Below are 20,012 nucleotides of genomic sequence, written 5' to 3' on the forward strand. Positions count from 1 at the left end.
CATAACCATAGCTGTAATCAACCAACGGGATATAGAATTAATATATATTAAAGGGGCAGATTCAATTACCTACATTGTTCTTTGTGCATTTTTACTGTTCTAAAAAACTGTTTTGCTCGCATCTCTAGGTGCATTAGTAGTAATAAGTGTTATTTCTGAAAAAAAAATCCGCGTGCGCTGCCTTGCGGTCGTTCCAGAGGCACTTTGTGCGTTTTTTTTAGAATTTAATTCCCCCCTTATTGCGCTATCGGATTAATATTTTTATGCTGCAAACCGTTTCTTAAAGGAATTAAGAATTAAAGTGCTCCATTAATCTGCACTGTTATAGGGTTCCACAAGAAGCACAAATATAGGGGGACAACGGACATCAATGTCTTGTCTGGTTACAGATCGTGCAGGGTGGTGAAACAAAACCATTTGTTGAAACGGAGGCCGTATTTCTCTGAAAAATTGTACCAACCCCACTTCTATTGACGAGAAACCCTTCTTCACGTCTGCAATAAACAGATATCGGCCGTTAGATGCCACAGCTATACAAATCTTTGCCAGGTTTGGGAATGAGACGACATTCTCCCTGATGGCTTTTCTGAATGTAAAGCCCGCAGAATGGCATTAAACAGGCACACAAAAATAGGGACGAGGTAGCACAGAAATTTGTTGTGTTCTTCCCAATGGTGGGCCAGGAGGAGAGGGGTTCTTGTGGGATCTGACAGTTTGGATAACCTACCCAGGGGTAAAATCTTTGTTCACTTTGGACCATTGTGAATAGGAGTTGAGGTAACGGTCAATGGAGGTTGGCATAGAATTCTTGGAAGTACAACATTATTTTTTTTGTTTATTGATGTCACACACACACCCCCCGACCATCGGGGTATTTGACGGAAAAGATACTGTTGTGGCGCGGAGCTTAGCTGATGATCGCCAACTTATAACCTGATTTATGGCCATACCCGGTGCGTTATGATCAGATCATTATAAGATACCGCGTTCGTCATGTGTGCCCAGTTTGAGAAAGCAAATCTGTTCTAACTCTGGGGGCGCATTTTCTTACATACATATAAAGACAAATTATAAATAAAATGTTTTTGGGAAAAAAAGAAACCGTTTCGGACACTGGCTTTTAAAGGATCATACAACATTAGATGTAAGTAGGCTTAAATAAAACCGCTAGTAGTATCTTAGTAGCTATTAGTATAAATATGCAGACGTTTCAAGAACGCTGTAAGCCATTCAATATGAAGAATACGTGTGTGTGTGTATATATATATATATATATATATATATATATATATATATATATATATACATATACATACATACATACATATACACACACACAAGTTAACCCGTGCATGATACTCATGCATTCTAGTCAAATCAAGATACTTAAGGTCTTAAAAAGGTTCTTGTCATGCATTTGGGCCTAGCCCAGGCCTCCTCAGGGGAGGATCGTTACTTCCCGACGCAAGCGCCCTTTTTAATGTGTGTTCATGAGGTAAAATTACCTCACGAAAATGAGTTTGAGCCCTACCAAATTTCAGCCCTTTTTGAATTTTTTTTCCCACACACACTAAGAATTTAGTAGGTCAGTGTATAACTCTGCCCAGCAGGTGGCGCTGCAACTTAGTTTTTTTTTCCCACACACACACACAGACGCCACTAAGCATTTATATATTAGAGATATATATATACACACACACACGACCAGGTGTTTTCATATTGGCTTAACATGTACGTAGCCTTTAATGGCCCTTTAAAGCAGTACAACTAGTGTGTAGTTCAGTTTACAGAGAAGATACATTCAGTTTACCTTTTATAACCTTTTCAAAGTCTTTTATTATTATGCCATTTAGCACTGGACATGATTAAGGCACCATAGTTATTTTGTCATCAGAATATTGCTCATGATATTTCACATTACTAGTGTTCTGCTGGTTTGTGGCAAATAACAAGACATTCGTTTTAATATACAACATTTAACGTAAAAAATAGTATATAACGTGATTCTCCGTCACTCCGATTTGTCTTTATTGTCTCTCCAGATGGCGTATGACAGGGCAGAGGCTAACGACAGCCAGGCCATGTAAGGAACCATAAGGTAGGCGGCTGTCTTGCTGATGGGATACCAGGATATAGTGGTTAGAGCCACTGTCCCGGTGAGAAGGACAATTTCAACAAGCCCCTGGAAAGAGATATAAGATGCGTTTAGTCGTGATTCGGCAACGAAGCTACCGGCCACAAGCTACGTAACTCTTCTAGAGTTAGGCTCATTTACAGTCTACCAAAAACACAACAATACCGCACCAAATTATCCGCCAACAACTTTTCACGCTGCACACCCACTTCCTGTGCATATCTTAGAGAACGAAACCGTACTTAAAAGTCCAAACTACTGATACTTTAAGGAATCGCATTGGTTTAGTTATATTTAAGTCTTAAATAAATCTTGATTGTGATGTGACATAGGACAGTTTTTATTACATGTAACGCTTGAAGCTATTACATGGGTCGAAGTGGACCTCAAAATGCAATTTACAGCAGAAGTGCAACTGGAAGATGACAAATCTGCCCCATCAATAGTATAGGATGAGATTTGATCTACAATAGCTCTAAGGTGGTGGGAAATTCAAGTCCTCTAGCTTTAAGAAAAAGTATATGGGGTATATTTACTAAAGTGGAGATGTTGCCTATAGCAACCAATCTAGCTGTCATTTTGTAGAATGTACTAATTAAATAACTAGACTGATTGGTTGCTATAGGCAACATCTTCACTTCTTCAAACCCACAGTTTAGTAAATATACCTGTGTGTGTGTCCCTGCAAAGCAGTAGGGAACGCCCCCTATTCCACTCCTTTAAAACGAAGACACAATTAAACGATTACCTGTGTTCAGCAAGGTACACTGCTGACCTGTCTAACCCCTCCCTTCACATGGTGCAAACATTTGCACCCCCCATTAACAATGGATCCAGAAATCCATGCACTTCCACTTAAACGGTTTAACCAGTCAATAAAAGTCACCTCCTTAGTACCAAATGCAACATTTTAATTATTCGAGGCAGTGATATTTATAAGATGGTCATTTGTCCGGTGTATGTTGTATAGACATTACGGAGAGCTGTGCGGAACTGGAGAGAGACCAGAGAAGAAGCAGGGGAATGGCGGGAGTCTATAGGGAGGAGGAGTCCGTTATAGTTTTTCAGTATTCTGCCACCTAGGGGTGAATCATAGCACTCCACCTGTGTTGGCCTAAGGCTGAGGGAGAGAACATGGCTTCAACTTACCCAACCAATTTTGTGGGCGCCAAAGAAAATGGGGGTCCAGGCCCAGTTAAGAGCCAGCTGTCCTGCGTACAGTCCCAAAGGAACTACGGCATCTTCATTGAATCCTCCCAACTCCTTGTACACCAGGTATGAACCATAACTGAGAAACAGAACAAAGACAGCAATATATTCCTAAGAGTTGGGTCACTAACATACAATATGTCAACAGTCCTTGGTGCGCTAACAAACAATATTCAGAAGTAGGTGCACCCGTTTAAAAAAAAAACCAGAAGAAAACATCTCATTGTCTGCAGAGGATTACACTACCTTATCCGTTGCACCAATTTTCAGTAATGTAATGTATGGCACAGATTGTTTGACCAGTGGCGACATCTATTTAACCTTTAATTTTTATCAAACTGCATTTTTTAGGTCAGCAATCTTAGTGAAGACTGGTCTCTCTAATTAGAGGGCCTCTTTAGCCAAGTTTCAATTTGATGGACTAGACGAATATCACACTGGTGGTGATTTAATGGCACAGCTGAAGCCAGTGGCTAACATATAACATTTTAATGGAGCAATAAACGTTTTTCTTAACGTTCATCTCAGCTTTGTTAGTTTACCTTATACTTATATTTTGTTCAGATTTTTCACTTAGAGCATATTTTCATCCCCTAAGAATATTTTTTAATTTACACCCCTCCCCCACAATAGCAGAACTGTGGGAGTCTTTTACCAGGAACAACCGCAGTTTAGGAGCACTGAACCCCAACAGAAATGCACTCTTTGTCTCATCTGCATTGACAGTGAGGGAAATGTGAATATCTAACACCGCTGTGCTAGCCTCTGACAAAGGCACTAAACGCATATTCAATTAGCTGCGATGTTGCTCCGAACACTGCGGCCATTTTCAGGTACTACGGAACCTCAACATCACAGATTTCTCGCGAGGAGAAATCTGCAATGTTACATTGCCGCGGAGCACCTTCACGACCATAGACAAACCCAGGAGGGGTTTCCTGGTGCCTGGAAACCCCCCTGAAAGCCTGGGGCACTGTATAATTGAGGTGGCTGGACCCTGCCCCCGCTTCACACGGCTCTGCTTGAAAAGGGAGAGCTGCATGCACCTAACAGTAGTGCACGCAGCATTGCCCATGTATATTATGGGGATAGGAAGAGTTGGAGAGCAGCCAAGCACTGTCTAATATTATAGCCACGCCCCCATACATGCTGGCCATGCCCACTGGTGGCGTGGTGTGGAAACCCACCTCTACAAATCCTGCATTTGCCCCTGACGACCATTCCGGAGGCACTGTGCAGCTAACTGAATTCCACCCCAAGAGACAACGTTGATTTAGAACAGTCCTGTCCAACCTGTGGCCCTCCAGGTGCTGTGAAACTACAAGTCCCAGCATGCCATTCCAGCTATCAACTGGTTGTCTACCGGCAAAGCATGCTGGGGCTTGTAGTTTCACAACACCTGGAGGGCCGTAGGTTGGACAGGCCTGATGTAGACGGATGCATCCTTTAAATATCATTCCTGGATTACAATGTCCCTGGTCTTATGTTTACATACCCCATGGACGTATATAAAGTTGTCCACACCGGCGCAAACATCCAGTTAGGAGGCCGCCACGATGGCTTCACCAATGTTGTGTACCACGTTTTAACTTCCTTCCGTGTAATAAGTCCTCCCAATATACCACCCACGTGAGGCAGAAGTGTGAGACCGACCGCAGGAACCCAGGAAGAAGGCATTGTAATGCTGGAGAAGAAGGACAGGGTTACCCACATTGTGAATCCCAAATATATACATTTCATAGCTTAAAACCTCAGCTAGTTACAGTAAACTATTCTAAATATTTACATTAGAGCTGCAAGTCAATTTAGCTTGCGGATTAAAACATTTTAATTCATGATCCCTGTTGCCAACATTATGGCTGGACACACGCTGTGAAATCACAGTCGATATTGAGCCAAATGCCCCTAATACAACATTTTTTTTTTCCTTTTATGGTTCTAGAAGTGCTTTATAAACTGGAAATTAGATCAATATTGTTATAGATATCCCTACTTTCAAATACATTGCAAAGAATGTTACCACAGTAATTTAGCTTCAACACTTTTCCGTTTACATGCTAAAAAGACAAGACATTCAGTCAAAGAAAATGGACTCCACCCCATGTGTTAAGGGATACCATCATAAAGCATATTGGTCACCTGATCACAGTGAAGGCAGCCATTTTGTAGGTTAAACCAATATTCATGAGCCTAACAAATCACTATAAACTGACATTAATGAGGCATATTGGTCTGTGTGCCTATACTCTGTATAGACACACAGGCTTAATGTGCACACACAGATACTGACGCTTGACCTGAGAGTCAAGAAACAGGAGCATTGTTTAATGTAGCCACAGTCGTGTGCGGCCATATTGGATGAGATTCGACCTTTAAGCTCTTGATGTAGTCCAATCAGAAAATGGCCGCACACAGGATGTCATCCAACTGCACTTACAATATGTTTTTTAATGATGCTACTGGTTTTCATAGAGTAAGTACCTGGCATTTCTGCTGCTCTGAGGCCAATTGTCCGATATCGGCAGCAATGGCGCAGCGTGTGTTGTCAGCTTTAGTCGTAAGGCTTAGGTGGTTATAACAGATATGTTCTGTGAGCCATAGCAGCCAATCAAATATTAGCTCTCTTTAGTCTGGCTTGTGCTAGACTGATCAAAGCTATGATCTGATTGGTTGCTAGGAGTTACAACACACATATCATTTGTGACACATTATATAATAAACCTTTTGTCTGGTTAAATGCCATAGTAACAATGCATGGGGTGTAACCACAAGTCAGTTCTTTATATTTATGTTAAGAGATTTTCTCCCCCCCCCCCAAGATAATCCTATACATGTCCCTGCAAATATATATAATGCAATGTCTGCATTAAATACTCCCCAGTCTGTATTTATCTGGCATTCACAGCTGGGTGTTTGCTTAATTCTGCTGTCCTGTAATACTGATGAGGTATATACCTTATCTCTGTGCCACATATGAATACAATCACTAAAACTTCAGTAGCACCAGCCCACAAACTGGTAACTTGCAGATTATAAGTGCAGAAGACACAAATGCAATATGTAACATTATAAAAGAACCTGTGTGTGTTTATTATTACACAAATGTTCTGCAATTAGACACTCTATTATTATATAGAAAATAGGTGTTTTAGGTGTGAGAGTGCAAAATTTGTACTAGTATCAATTTTTCCAATAGTGTCTTACTTTGTATTACTAATAATTACACCTCTATACTTTTCAATTCTGCATTAAATAATTCGTAGCTCATTACCAGGGTTCTCCATAGCAACAAGTCATTTAACGTGTCTCCAGTTCTCAGAGGAATTCTGGTTAGAATATGTTGTGTAAGCTGGGTAGGAGTTAGTGGGTGGGAACTCCTGTGTAAAATGCAGCAATATAATGTATATATAACAAAGGTTTACAATACTCCTTTTCAAACATATACATTAGTAATGGATCCCATGACTGACAGTTTTCCTCTCTATTTACAACATCTATTTTTAATTTAAAATCTGGATGAATCCAAGTTAACAGGACAAGTGGGAAAAGGTTCATGCAACTTATTAGGGACATTACATTAATTATTGCATGGAATGATACATTAAGCAGACCTCAGTTTTCTTATACACTAATAATAAATCTTGTGAATTTAAAAAGTAAAAATAAAAAACAAACACTGCAAATGTGCAAAAAATATTTCTTATACAGCGACATGAGAGGAGTTAACTGAAAATTGGTTTAAAGCCTTTATTTAAATAAATTATTTAATGGCATGTATATGGCATGCATCCATCCATCCATATGAAATGTAGTGTAATATTATTTGCAACAAAAGTGCCCAGGAATTAACCTATTATACTACTTGTGACTTTCCAGCTGTTGTGGAACTACAAGTCCCAGCATACCCTTGTAGATGAGAGCCAGATACACATGTGCAATATAACAATGTCTGAGCATGGGATAACAGGTATTAGAAGGGATTATGGGATCTCCAGCACTCACCTTGGCTGCAGCTCAGCTGCCTTCTCTAATGTCAAGTCACAGTGCAGACTCAAACATCACAGCAATTGCTGAAATCACGTGACCAGAAGGCGGAGCCCAAGGCCAGTGGGAAGAGGATCGTAGCTGCCATCTTTGATTAGGGCAAACCAAGAATCTATACTCAAATATATTATATTTTCTAAAAAAAAAAAACACATTTTATTGACACAAACACAAATAATATTATTTAATGATTAGCCCTGGACGTATTAAGCTACTTCAGATAGTGTCCTATATCTATGTGTATATGGAGACATAACACATGCGGCACTATGCCAGGCTGTTATAATGTATTTCCCACAGAAAGTAAGGTGGGTAAGTGACTCTGACACGGCTGTGAAGTCCTGACAGGAAGAAGAGAGAGCTCAGCTGTCTTGTGGAACCTTTGTGGCCAGACTGCTGTTTCCCGGCGGACGGATTTGGCAGGACAACCGGAAGACTCCAGCAGAGGGCAGAGCTCCATGTGTCAGACAGAAGCCTGTGTTTTCTGTTATATCTTCCCCAGTGTATAGAGAGAGAGAGGGATGGGGGGCAGCTTCTTCCTCCGGGCACTGCTGTATAAGAGGCTCCTGGCACAGGGTCAGGGCCAGAGGTGGGCATCAGGGGCAGTTAGGGCCAATGGGACAGGGGAGGAGGTGTCCATGTTACTGGAGGGGGCAGAGATGGATAAGGAGAACGAGGAAGGGCCCATGCCAGCCATATGCCCCACAGACAGGACGGTCATCCTCTTCCCTGGGCAGGGCAGCCAGCAGGTGGGCATGGCCAGTGGGCTCCTGAAATACCCCAATGTCAGGGCCATGTTCCTGGCTGCTCACAAGGTGCTGGGGTATGACCTCCTGGACCTGTGCCTCAGAGGCCCCGCAGAGATGCTGAACAAGACGGTGCACTGCCAGCCAGCGGTCTTCGTCACCTCTATGGCAGCAGCTGAGAAGCTCAGTCAGGAAGACCCTGCAGTAAGTCCAGCACCCAGATCTTACCTCCTCCCTCCTGTGAAGCCCTTCTACCCCCTATGAAGCCCTTCTACCCCCTGCAATGGGGCAATTTGTTTTTCTTACATTTTACCTGTTGGTATTCATAAGAATAGCCAATCCCTTCACTAGAAACCAGTGCCCACACTACTGAGCTTCTAGTGGATTGATAGGTGGGACGCTGGTTTGGTCCATAGATCGGTCGCCCCCCACGGCATGTAGGAGATGAGTGCACTTTAAATCTGTGCCTTCCCTTCCTTATTAGCTTGAACATAGAACTAAATTTAAAATACTAGTTGCTAAGTGGTTAGCACTTCTGCCTCACAGCACTGGCGTCATGAGTTCAATTCCCTACCATGTCCTTATCTGTGAGGAGTTTGTATGTTCTCCCCGTGTTTGCGTGGGTTTCCTCCAGGTGCTCCAGTTTTCTCCCACATTCCAAAAACATACTGGTAGGTTAATTGGCTGCTATTGAAAGTTGACCCTAGTCTCTCCCCCTCTCCACACTGTAAGCCCCAATGGGACAGGGACTGATGTGAGTGAGTTCACTGTACAGTGCTGCGGAATTAGTGGCGCTATATAAGTAAATGGTAATAATAATACTAGTTGATTTGTATAAAAAAAAATTGGTATCACAATTATTACTTTTTATTATTCTTTATGTACTGCCTACATATTGTGCAGTATGCACAAAGAATATTTTACGTTCTATGTCATACACAAACTGACATTGTTATAAGCCAATTAACCTGCCAGTATGTTTTAAGAATGTGGGAGAAAATCCACTAAAAACACAGGGAGAACATAGAAACTCCACACACACACAGATGATGCCCAATTATATTTTAAAAGGTTTTGGCTGCTAATAACAACTGAAGATATATGACGAATGGTGTAGGCCTTTTTTTTCTGTGCACAGACTTTCTGAGATTAAGACCATTTTAGGGTATTACTATCAGCCTATCTAAATCCATAAGTGGGGAGGAAGATAACATCATTCCATATGAAATCCCTTAACTAATTACAGTGTTTGTGAAATGTTGCATATACAATTCTCAATGCAACAAGTAGTGTATTGTATTTCTGCAAATACATCAGTATATGATTGAGGTGCACATGCTGTAATCATATCTCCAGTAATACAATTTTTAACTGTAATGTTCATGGGAAAAAATGATTGCTTCACATGACTTTATACAGTTACACCACAAGTGGATGTTAGTTGCACAACAACCTTGCACACATTTCATCTGTCTTAATTTCAGTTGTCTTTGGAAAAAAAAAAAGAAAAGAAACAGACTATACATTTTGGCAATCAAAATGTGATCATATTGGATTTATGGTCATCCATACATTCATTTTTTAAAACTGTTTAATCAAGTACAATTAGATTGAATTGTAAAGTGTCACCAATTTAATGCATTATATGACCATTTAAATTTTTGGGTGGAGAGGCACAACTGAACCAAAAACACAAGTTGATCCTGTGGGGGGATAAAAAGATCTTGTAACATTTACAAATAAAAATGTAACTGTTCTCTTTGCTATTCTTTGTACTGCTTTGATGTTGGATCTTTTCAATAGGTTTTGTATAGTGTTTATTCAATAGTGTGTTAGCTTTTTTCACAGGACTTATTGTCTCGGATATATACAGTTTTGGCATGTTCTTGTAAAATGCTTATGTATGTATTAGCAAATGAAATATTAGTCTTTTGGAGTCGTTTTTAAAAGCTTTGCTGTTGGCTATTAATGACATACAACTTGACGTATACTTTTCCTCTAGGCTGTAGAGAAATGCATTGCCACAGCTGGTTTCAGTGTTGGGGAGTTTGCAGCCCTTGTTTTCTCTGGTGCTTTGGACTTTACAGAAGGTAAGATGATTGTAATGATAGCAATTTCAGTTATGTTTAAAACAGAAAGTTTTGTTGTCTAGAGGGCAGCCCTACTATATTGCTTTTCCTCCATTGTCAGAATAGTTCTGTTAACACAATTCGGTGCACGCTGGCATCATGTAAGCATTTAGCGTAAACCATTTGCATTGATTTAAAATTTTGTTTTCCCTCAATATATACAATGTCGTGCTACTCAATTTGAGGGACATCACTATGGCAATTATAATCATAAAATATAAAAAAAATTGAAGGGATAGATCTGGATTATTCTAAATGTGAATGTTTGAAATACTTTTAAAGATTGGAATATATAGTTTAAGTTTAGTGTTACTCTAAAGAGTGTACACCCAGTTTTTCAAACCTGTATTATTTTTCTTTGTGTTTATATCACTGAAGCTAAAACACAATATCACCCAAAGACTCCGGTGCTTCAGTGCTCCGATGTGGTAAATCTAGGCTGCTTGCTTGGTTTTTGCAATGAACAAATTGTTCTAGCAATCGTCAGCTAAAAGATCTTTCAAAACCTATTTCCTTTTTAGGTAATGTTTCATTATTTTGTCACGTTAAAGGGACAGCAACACAAAATATTTAAATATTTGTTTTATATTTATCATGTAGTGCTGTAGGCAAATAAAATGCTGTGTTTTAGCTTTTAGAAGTATCTGTGTCTGTTACCTTCCAAGCTCCAGTGAATCTCCCGGGAAATGTGGGAGTCTCCTGGACATTCCGTGAGAGTAAGCAACTATGCGTTAAAGAAAAGCCGCTAATGAATCTCTAGAGACTGAAGTGTCTTTTACATTTCTGTCTCCATTATTGAAGTCATGTTGTCTTACCTGTCAGTCTTTGATTAAATCTTGGTCTCCATGAAAATGGCCACCTCCATAGGCATCAATACATGGACATAGGACACAATTTCTGAACTGTGTCCTCATACCACAGATGGCGAAGCCAACCACTTCTTGTACTGGCTCAGCATCAGAATGAATGCCAGACTCTTCAGGGAGTGAGGGAGATCACCCGTATTTCAGGGAGTCTCCCTGACATTCAGGGATAGTTGGCAAGTATGATCTTATTACAAGTCTGTTCCCCTCTTGTCAACAGGCCTGATACCAGGAAGGACAGCTCATAGAAAATGCAAAACTAATGCTGGCACATATCAATCAGTGGGCCCTATATTGGACATGGGCATAATCCCAAAATGACCCCTGCGCAGATTGTATTTATCCTTAAAGTCCAATACGCCTTACGCACAGCCTGTGACTCTGAGCAGACAAACATTATGGGGCTGATTCATATTTAATATTTTTAAGAAACCATTATTAGAACTGTTGTAGGAAAATAGGGCAATAAATCAACTGTAAAACAGATTAGCATATCAGCACACCTCTCATTCGGGTCACAAAAAGGGAAGATTTTGGGCAGGGAAGAAAAATGTTAATAAATAATTTTGGAAACTCCGTTTTTGAGGCTCAATCTTAACTGAGAAAATGGCCACACCTAGCATTTCCCCAGTCAGCATTTACACAAAAAAGAGTAGTTCTTCAGTTTCAGTAATTTATGAAATGGTTTGTATTTCTTGTTATTTTTATTCAATAATACGCGTTCACTTTTTGAATATAGAATCTTCTCTCTTCATCATAAGCCAATGGGAAATTTTTCTGTCTATCCCTGAGACTGTGTTAAAAGAACAGGCATCACTGAGATCCGGCGGAAAGGTCCTTAATATAAATACATTTTATTAGGTAGATTCCAGCCACTCAGCTTGGCTTTGGGAAGGAGTCCACTGGCAAAGCTTTGTGGATGGAATTTGGGTGTAAATAAGTTTAATATACATGATTTATGGATTAGTTTGTGCTTGAATCCCACAGTCCCTGAATCTTTTTGTCGCCCAATGTGTGGCACGCAGATTCAGGCAATACCAAATCACAATAGCCAAACAAAAATATTGCGCAAAATGACTTGGAAGTGGACGTCTTTTTGTGGGGAAACAACATGGGTGCAAAAAGTCCCTTTTTCGGTAGCAATAGTGCAAATGGGTGACTATTTGGACGCATTACGATAGAAATATATTAAAGTTTTGCAAATGAAGCCTCACACATGAAAACGGGGAATTGAATCTGCTCCTGTGTCTTCTTTGATCAGCAGCAAACTGGGATACAAAATCTGGTCATTTTTGAGTAAATTTGTGAATATATGATGTTGGCGTTCCTTTCTAACGGTAATGTGTCCGTGTCGTAGCGCTGTACGCCGTGAAAGTCAGAGCAGAAGCCATGCAGGAGGCATCGGAAGCCGTACCTAGCGGAATGCTCTCCGTAGTTGGGACGTCTAGGGCAAGATATTATAAAGCTTGCGTGGAGGCCCAGGAGCACTGCAAGACGTTGGGAATAAAGGACCCCGTCTGCGAAGTGGCGAATTACCTGTTCCCAGATGGCAGAGTGCTTGCAGGACATATAGAGGTGAGAAGGTTTTTTGTTTGTTTTTTTTAATAGATGATCTTTTAGGTGTATTTACCTACTTCCACCTTTTATACAGCCCTCTTAAAGGGGGCATCCAACCCACTACAGATATCTTGTCGCCGGCATTTGTAGTTTGAACTTGCATCAAATGTATGTCTTGTGTTTGAGTTACCTGTTGAGCACAAGAACACTAACTTTGTATCTTCCACGTATCTTAGGCTATTGAGTTTCTGCAAAAGAATTCCAAGAAATTCTATTTTACTCGGACTAAGCTACTGCCGGTGAGCGGCGCTTTTCACACGCGCCTGATGGAACCGGCCGTAGAACCCCTGAAGGACGTTCTGAAGAAGCTGAACTTTAAGCAGCCGCTGATTAACGTGTACTGTAACGTTGACGGGAAACGCTACAGACACGCGCCCGCTATAGAGAGTCTCCTAGCCAAGCAGCTGGTGTCCCCGGTAAAGTGGGAGCAAATTATGCACGCCATCTATGAAAGGAGACAAGGAATGGACTTCCCCTGGACCCTTGAAATGGGACCAGGAATTCAGCTGGGTACTATGCTGAAGATCTGCAATTTGAAGGCTTGGCGGTCTTATAAAAACATTGATGTTTTTGAAAACGACTGAATGTGATAACTGCAATAATTTTTGGGAATTACAAGGAAACTTAAATCCGAAATACTAGATGCTTTATACAGAGTTAACTAGTAAGATTTGCAAATATATATGCAATATTGCAACATTTCACAGACTTGAGAGAGATATAGATGGACTGACGTGTTGTAGAAGCAATTTTTATACCTGGCTTTTACAGAGATAATCCTGTTGTACAATCTACCTTAGTATTTTAAGTCTGATGTTCCGTTAAGTGACTGAGATTTTGTTCTTTCTCTATTTATATGTGAAGATCTTGTATAGAATACAAAATAAACTTATATATTTTGTATGTATGTTTTCTGGGCATAAATCGTACTTCTCTTGAAAATAAATAAATAAATGGGGGTTATTAATGAAAACCGCTGTACAGGTAGATGAATAAAAGAAAAACTATTTGTAACCTATAACAATTAATCAGGTTTTTGCTTGTGTTGGTTTTTAAAGTGTGTTAGAATTTTTTTTTGAGGTTCTGGTTGCTAAGGGTTACAGTACCTCTTTGCACAGTCACCTACACACTAATTTTCATACAAGTCCCTCTGTGTATTGAAAGGCTTATTTGTCCAGTGTAATCTCTAGGTAACTTTCGATATACGTGCAAAAATGGGAAATTCCGTGGAACAATTGTAGCATTGAGTCACACGGAAATGAAACATGCCACAATGGTTCTCTGTGATGTGCTGGAGTATTTAGCAACAAAGGGGTAAATACATGTAGCCAACTTTAAAGAAGTTGTCCAAATACAAACAACTTTAATTTATTGTCTCTCCTACAACTCTTACTAGATAAACATTACTTCTACTATTAAGCATTAAATGATATTTCTGGTAGAGTATATATAAAAGGAGGTCTGAGAATATGGTGGTTTGGTACAGCACAATATGCGTCTCAGTAATGTCATCAAATTTTTGCACCCCCGCATAGACTGCCTACCCTATATAATTAGGTGACAAGTACACTTTAAGAATCTAACTCTCTGTATGTAACAGTGACACCTCCAGGCTGAAGTAAATACTGCATCATATACAGTTATTTGTACTTTTCTGATACATCTTTTGGGAACGGTCTTCATACACAGTTCTCCCTTTATTTTCTCCATTGTTACTGGAATAATTACCAGCCAGCGGCATTAATCTCTATAATCCCTCTAAATCCTCGCTGTTCAGATTTTCTCCCACTCGATACCGGATCATGTGACACTATTGTTGGCTGTCGCGTAAACACGAATTGGTTTCACTCTTTGAACTGGGGTAATGAGGAAATGAGATTTTATAGCCAATTAGATCAGTGTTTACATGAATATGAATGAGCAGGACGTTGCGTGTTCATTAGAGTTCAATGTTACCTCATATGATACAAAATGAACTTCCTCATTTCGCGTTGATTTGCAAAGATTTTTATTCAGTTTTCTGCTGGAAACAACATGATTACAGAGAAGCTGTGTAACTTGTGCAGTAACATTGTTTCAACAGAGTGAGAAAAAAAAAAAATAACCATAGTCTGTTGGTTTAACAAGTTATGTTGTAGTGAGTGGGGGTGGGGAGAATATGTGAAAAGCCCAGACTAATATATTTTCAATTGATACTGGTGAGATTGATTCTCTAACATCTGTTAATGTAGGCTTTATTTCTAACAGGAAGCGGCAAAAATGCCAATTAATTAGATATAATGAATACATTGTGTTTAGCTCAATTTGTAAAAAAAAAATATTTTATTTTGCTGGATATTATATAGGGCTGGACATAATCCAGAAGACAATAATGCTACTTTTGGGAGTCCTTTGTGCTGAAATATATATATATATATATATATATATAGATCATGCTCCTACAGCAAAGGAAGGGGTTCTTTACAGTAAGGGCAGTCAAGATATGGAATTCATTGCCAGGGAAGGTTGTGATGGCAGATTCAATAAATATGTTTAAAAAAGGATTAGACAAATTTTTAGCGGAAAAATGTATCCAGGGATACAACCGTTAATTAAAATGAAGGGTAGTAGTGGATTTAGGGTAAACATAGGACTGCAATATTGGGTCTGGGGGGATTTTCACAATTGAAACAGATTGGTGGTTGCTTACTCTGGGTCAATTTCAAATATAAGTGCAGGATCGCAGGAGATCCAAAATAGGTTAAACTTGATATACGGTGACTTTTTTCAACCTCATCAACCATGTTACATTATCTTCCCCAATTCTGCAACAAGACTCTTACATCTACTGCGTGTCGTCTCTGTATCTGAATTCATCTTAGCATTTTAATCATATCTGAATTAACAAAAAGGTAACACACACAAGTACCTAAGTGGGGGACCCGCTAAGGTCCCCCAATACAAGCAAGGGGGCTGGGTTAAATTGCTGGGAAATCCCAATGAGGTTAGGATTTCCCAGTGCCACAGTTTAAGGTTAATTATATATTATAATATCTGTGACAAGGCTACAATTTTCTGAAGAAATGTCTGTTATTGTTTTATTTTTGGCCCTCTTGAAATACCATTTGCATCCCAAACTCTGGCAATTCATCTTTTTCAAACTGCATTTGAATCCTGCACACAGCTGCGGAGAAGTTGACACAAAATGACCTGTGAACGAGGTGGGTTAGTGAACCAGCTGCATACACTCGTCTGCTACCCACACAACCAAACTAAGCATCATTATTCCACAGGAGGTCAGGCAGTGCTACGTCTTCTAAACTAAAAGTACACCGCTACCACTTTGTATTGCTTAATATGTCCGGACCCTATATATTTAATGGAAGCAACCTGTTTAAAAGTAGACGTGTTCTGTAAAAGACGTTGCCCACTCACAGATGTCTTTAATTCGTTATTTTATACGTGTACATTTTTTTCCATGTCCAGATAGAGTGAAAAATATGGACAGAAAAGCGATTAGTGCAGAACATTAGAAAGTGCATAAATTTGACAGACGTAACAAATTACAATATGTCATCAGGGAGAGGGAATTTCAATACAAATCAATTTTGCTCTAGATTCCACATAATACCTCGGTAGGGGGTCTACCCAATTACCCCATATTTTTTTGGGAACTTATTAATAACACTGATGAGTACATACTGTATAATTTTATTAAATAGGGGATCATTATTTACCATTTTCACAACGTGCGCAGTGAGAGGATCTGGTGGCGACTTCTTGGATAGTAGTTTCCCATAAAAACTGCAACGCGTCATCTGCATAAAAGTCTATGGGGTATATTTACTAAACTGCGTGTTTGAAAAAGTGGAGATGTTGCCTATAGCAACCAATCAGATTCTAGCTGTCATTTTGTAGAATGTACTAATTAAATGACCGCTAGAATCTGATTGGTTGCTATCGGCAACATCTCCACTTTTTCAAACCCGCAGTTTAGTAAAAATCTACCCCTAAGCTTTCCTGCAATTCTCCAGCCTATAATTTGTGGATAATTTAAATATTTGTGATGCAAATGAAGACGGCACTAGTGGTGAACTTGCCTGGGTTTTTCAGCCAAAATGGGTACAACAAAACAACGCCAGTCTAAATCTTGCCACCAATGAATGTCTGGCATCTGTACCCACTTAAAGAAGTAGGGTCCAAATGTAGTTTTATGCATAGAAATGGCTGAAACAAATTATCCTTTGACAAGACATCTGGGGTAAATGTATCAAGCTGAGAGTTTTCTGGCGGGTTTGAAAAACCAATCAGATTCTAGCTATCATTTATTTAGTACATTCTACAAAATGACAGCTAGAATCTGATTTGTTGCTATAGGCAACATCTTCACTTTTCAAACCCGCCGGAAAACTCTCAGCTTGATACATTTACCCCCTGGTATCTGTAGATGTGACCTTAATGCCCTGACACTGATAAATGTGGACTTCCTCGACCTGAATAATGTTGGGGAATACTCTACAAGTCTGGAGGCCATTGTACTTCATCCTTCCAGGATTACTAACTATTATCATCATTTATAAGAACCACAACGTTCTGCGGCACCGTATGTCCCATAGATTGTAAGCTTGCGAGCAGGGACTTCTCACCTCTTTGTCTGTTTTACCCAGTCTGTTTATTAGTTTATTATGTTTGTCCCCAATTGTAAAGCGCTACGGAATATGTTGGCGCTATATAAATAAATGATGATGATGATGATTGTAGGGCCATAGATCAGAGCACATGAAACGCAGCAGACAAAATACAGAACATTTAAGAAATGAAGCATAATAAGTCCGACGTAATAAAAGTTCAGGACAAACATAAAGCGCAGTAAAGAACATGCAAGAAGGATAATGCAAGAACTCAGGTGGATGAGGTTGGAGTTTATATTGTAGACCTTCTAGTAACCGAGGGCACGGTTATGATATTCCTCAACCACCATCTTAATTTCCCTAGATTACCCTATTACCACCCTCTACACTGCTAACACAAGACAACAACCCTCTGACCAACATTGCAAAACACACACAGCTCACTCAATACTTTTACCTTTGCATTCTAGCTGGTCCATTGTGCAATATGATGTAGCACATGCCCTTGTGTATAAAACTCCCATTGTCCTATAGATTGTAAGCTTGCGAGCAGGGTTCTCTTAGCTCTCTGTCTGTATGTATTACCCAGTATTGTCTTATCAATGTTTGTTCATAATTGTAAAGCGCTACGGAATTTGCTGGTGCTATATAAATAAATGTTGATGATGATGATTTTCCAGTGGTCATTATCACCAGCCTGTCAATGAGGAAATGTAATTCTGTCTACGTCTCCAGGAAGCACACCATTCTACACTATGGAGGAGTTCAGATTAATACGTATGCACCAGTCTCCACTATGCATCTCTGGAGCCTGGTGCACAAACATTGGGTGATATATCTGATGGACGCATGGTGTTGTGTACTGTCTGGTGTCTCGCAGCATCTCCTCCATCTCGTCCCCATATTCATACAAGTTCCCATTATTCTCAGTTCAAACTGTGCTTTATCAATAGAGGCGGGAGAAGCCGAATACGTCACCTCTGTAGCTTCCAGTGGCTGATTCAGCTCCATCATTTATAAGTAGAGGGACTTGACAAGCCCCCTACCAACGTGCCTTAGCTGTGTCCCATAACAGTGACGGATCTGTCCAAACCATTAAAATTAAAAACATTCCTCTATAACTAGTGACATGAGGGGGAAGTTAAGCCAGAACGTGGTTATTAGACACAGTGTAGTTACTAGAGGTGCCCCCTAATCTGTTGTAATCAGGAATGGTCACAAAAACCTCACGCTAACTATACCACTGGGATGTGCTGCATCATTATGTCCATCGGTTGTACAGATACTGTATGAGTTCATTTAAAATCAATCTGCCACCAGTTGCTTAAAGCCATTGTGAAATAATATATAGTTGGATCCTGAATCACATTACAATCTCCTAGGCCAATCACTGGGATACCAGAGACCTGGGCAACGGGCGTCACACAGGCTGCTATCAGTTGTGGATCATCTGGGGGTTTAGTGTAGACACTGCATATAAGGAGATAAGTATAATCTCTGACAGTTTTGTTTTGGTTTATATCCACCAGATGAGGCCTCCTGGATCCACAGCAGCGTTAAGTTAGTCACTGCTCCCCTTGTACATGCAGTGGTACAACATCAAAGCTCTACCAATAAATACATTTTTTATATACAGCCAATTGGAGAGTTGGATCCCTGATACACCTTTGCCCTGTGCACAATCCATGTGTATTGGATAGGTATTATATACACTGGCTGGATTATTGTGTAATCTACTTCTACATATGCAGGCAACTTCAGAATATTTGTCTTGCAATCACGTTAGATCTTTAGTTTTATATCCGTCGACTAGATCTACAACTTTAGAATTATTTGAGCAAATTCGATAAATTAATCTGAATATAGAAAACGTCTCTTCTTGTTGCCTACAGATTTAGTGCATAAAACTATAGGAAGTTGCTGTTCCAAATTATCTTAAATATTTGTTCATGTGCTAGAGGCGCAAGGAAGAGGGCATCGGCAGTAATAGACTGCTCTTTAAGGATGCAGCGGACACAAAACAATTCGGCGTTGAAGCGATGGTGTTTTGGATCTTCTTTGTTCTTCAGAGAGAGGTAAATTAAACAATAATCTGCAAATTGTTAGTGCCAAAATGTAAAGGGGACTTTCTTCAAAACATTACCTATGATGGTGCTAATGTATAAAGTTGAATATGTTTAATACCTGTAAACAAAACAAACAAAAAAAACCTGTTTCACTTTTAGACATTTCTGTTGAGAGCAAAGTGTTCCGTCGTCATGGAAACGGCTTTGTGCTTGCTTCCTATACACTTCAGATTATTTATACCTTCACGTATGCATTTTCTGCAAAGGAGCCAATTAAAGACTGAAATTCATCACCTCTCAGTAATCAGGATACCGAAATGATTTTTATTAAACATTTGATTTAATGATTTGCGAGACAGTTTGAGGTCAAGGTGAGACAAGGATGGCCGGCATTCCTTCACTCACATGTACAAAAATTTCCTGCCTGACAGACCTCCCAGGAATACAAGTTAAGTGCAAGATCAATCATGGCCACATAACACCCACAATACATTGAATTAATTTAGACTAGTAACCACCACGTTTTAACATTTGTCATAAAAAAAAAATTCAGTGACCCAGCACTATATGAAAAGTAAAATATAAAAACAAAAA

General features: G+C 39.7%; 2 protein-coding genes across 2 annotated transcripts; one reads left to right on the top strand and one right to left on the bottom strand.

Moving 5' to 3' along the window:
• Positions 1 to 1,719: 1,719 nt before the first annotated feature.
• Positions 1,720 to 7,441, bottom strand: TSPO (translocator protein). Its single transcript, XM_075210286.1, has 4 exons — positions 7,346 to 7,441; positions 4,839 to 5,027; positions 3,284 to 3,422; positions 1,720 to 2,182 (listed from the first exon to the last, which is right to left on the bottom strand). The coding sequence occupies exons 2-4, from the start codon at positions 5,018 to 5,020 to the stop codon at positions 2,012 to 2,014; spliced, it is 492 nt and encodes a 163-aa protein (XP_075066387.1). The 5' UTR covers positions 5,021 to 5,027; positions 7,346 to 7,441; the 3' UTR covers positions 1,720 to 2,011.
• Positions 7,442 to 7,758: 317 nt separating this feature from the next.
• MCAT (malonyl-CoA-acyl carrier protein transacylase) lies at positions 7,759 to 13,751 on the top strand. The gene is made up of 4 exons (XM_075210285.1): positions 7,759 to 8,337; positions 10,136 to 10,223; positions 12,483 to 12,700; positions 12,919 to 13,751. Exons 1-4 carry the CDS (start codon positions 7,909 to 7,911, stop codon positions 13,324 to 13,326), a joined length of 1,143 nt encoding a protein of 380 aa, XP_075066386.1. The 5' UTR covers positions 7,759 to 7,908; the 3' UTR covers positions 13,327 to 13,751.
• Positions 13,752 to 20,012: the final 6,261 nt, after the last annotated feature.

The sequence above is a fragment of the Mixophyes fleayi genome, chromosome 4 (assembly GCF_038048845.1).
Source record: "Mixophyes fleayi isolate aMixFle1 chromosome 4, aMixFle1.hap1, whole genome shotgun sequence".
Taxonomy (NCBI): domain Eukaryota; kingdom Metazoa; phylum Chordata; class Amphibia; order Anura; family Limnodynastidae; genus Mixophyes; species Mixophyes fleayi.

Coding starts and splice junctions, on each gene's coding strand:
- TSPO (XM_075210286.1), bottom strand. CDS start 5,020: ATGCCTTCTTCCTGGGTTCCTGCGGTCGGTCTCACACTTCTGCCTCAC. Junction 3,423..4,838: donor ACTTTATATACGTCCATGGG/GTATGTAAACAT, acceptor TCTGTTTCTCAG/TTATGGTTCATACCTGGTGT. Junction 2,183..3,283: donor GCGCCCACAAAATTGGTTGG/GTAAGTTGAAGC, acceptor ATCTCTTTCCAG/GGGCTTGTTGAAATTGTCCT.
- MCAT (XM_075210285.1), top strand. CDS start 7,909: ATGGGGGGCAGCTTCTTCCTCCGGGCACTGCTGTATAAGAGGCTCCTG. Junction 8,338..10,135: donor TCAGTCAGGAAGACCCTGCA/GTAAGTCCAGCA, acceptor CTTTTCCTCTAG/GCTGTAGAGAAATGCATTGC. Junction 10,224..12,482: donor TGCTTTGGACTTTACAGAAG/GTAAGATGATTG, acceptor TCCGTGTCGTAG/CGCTGTACGCCGTGAAAGTC.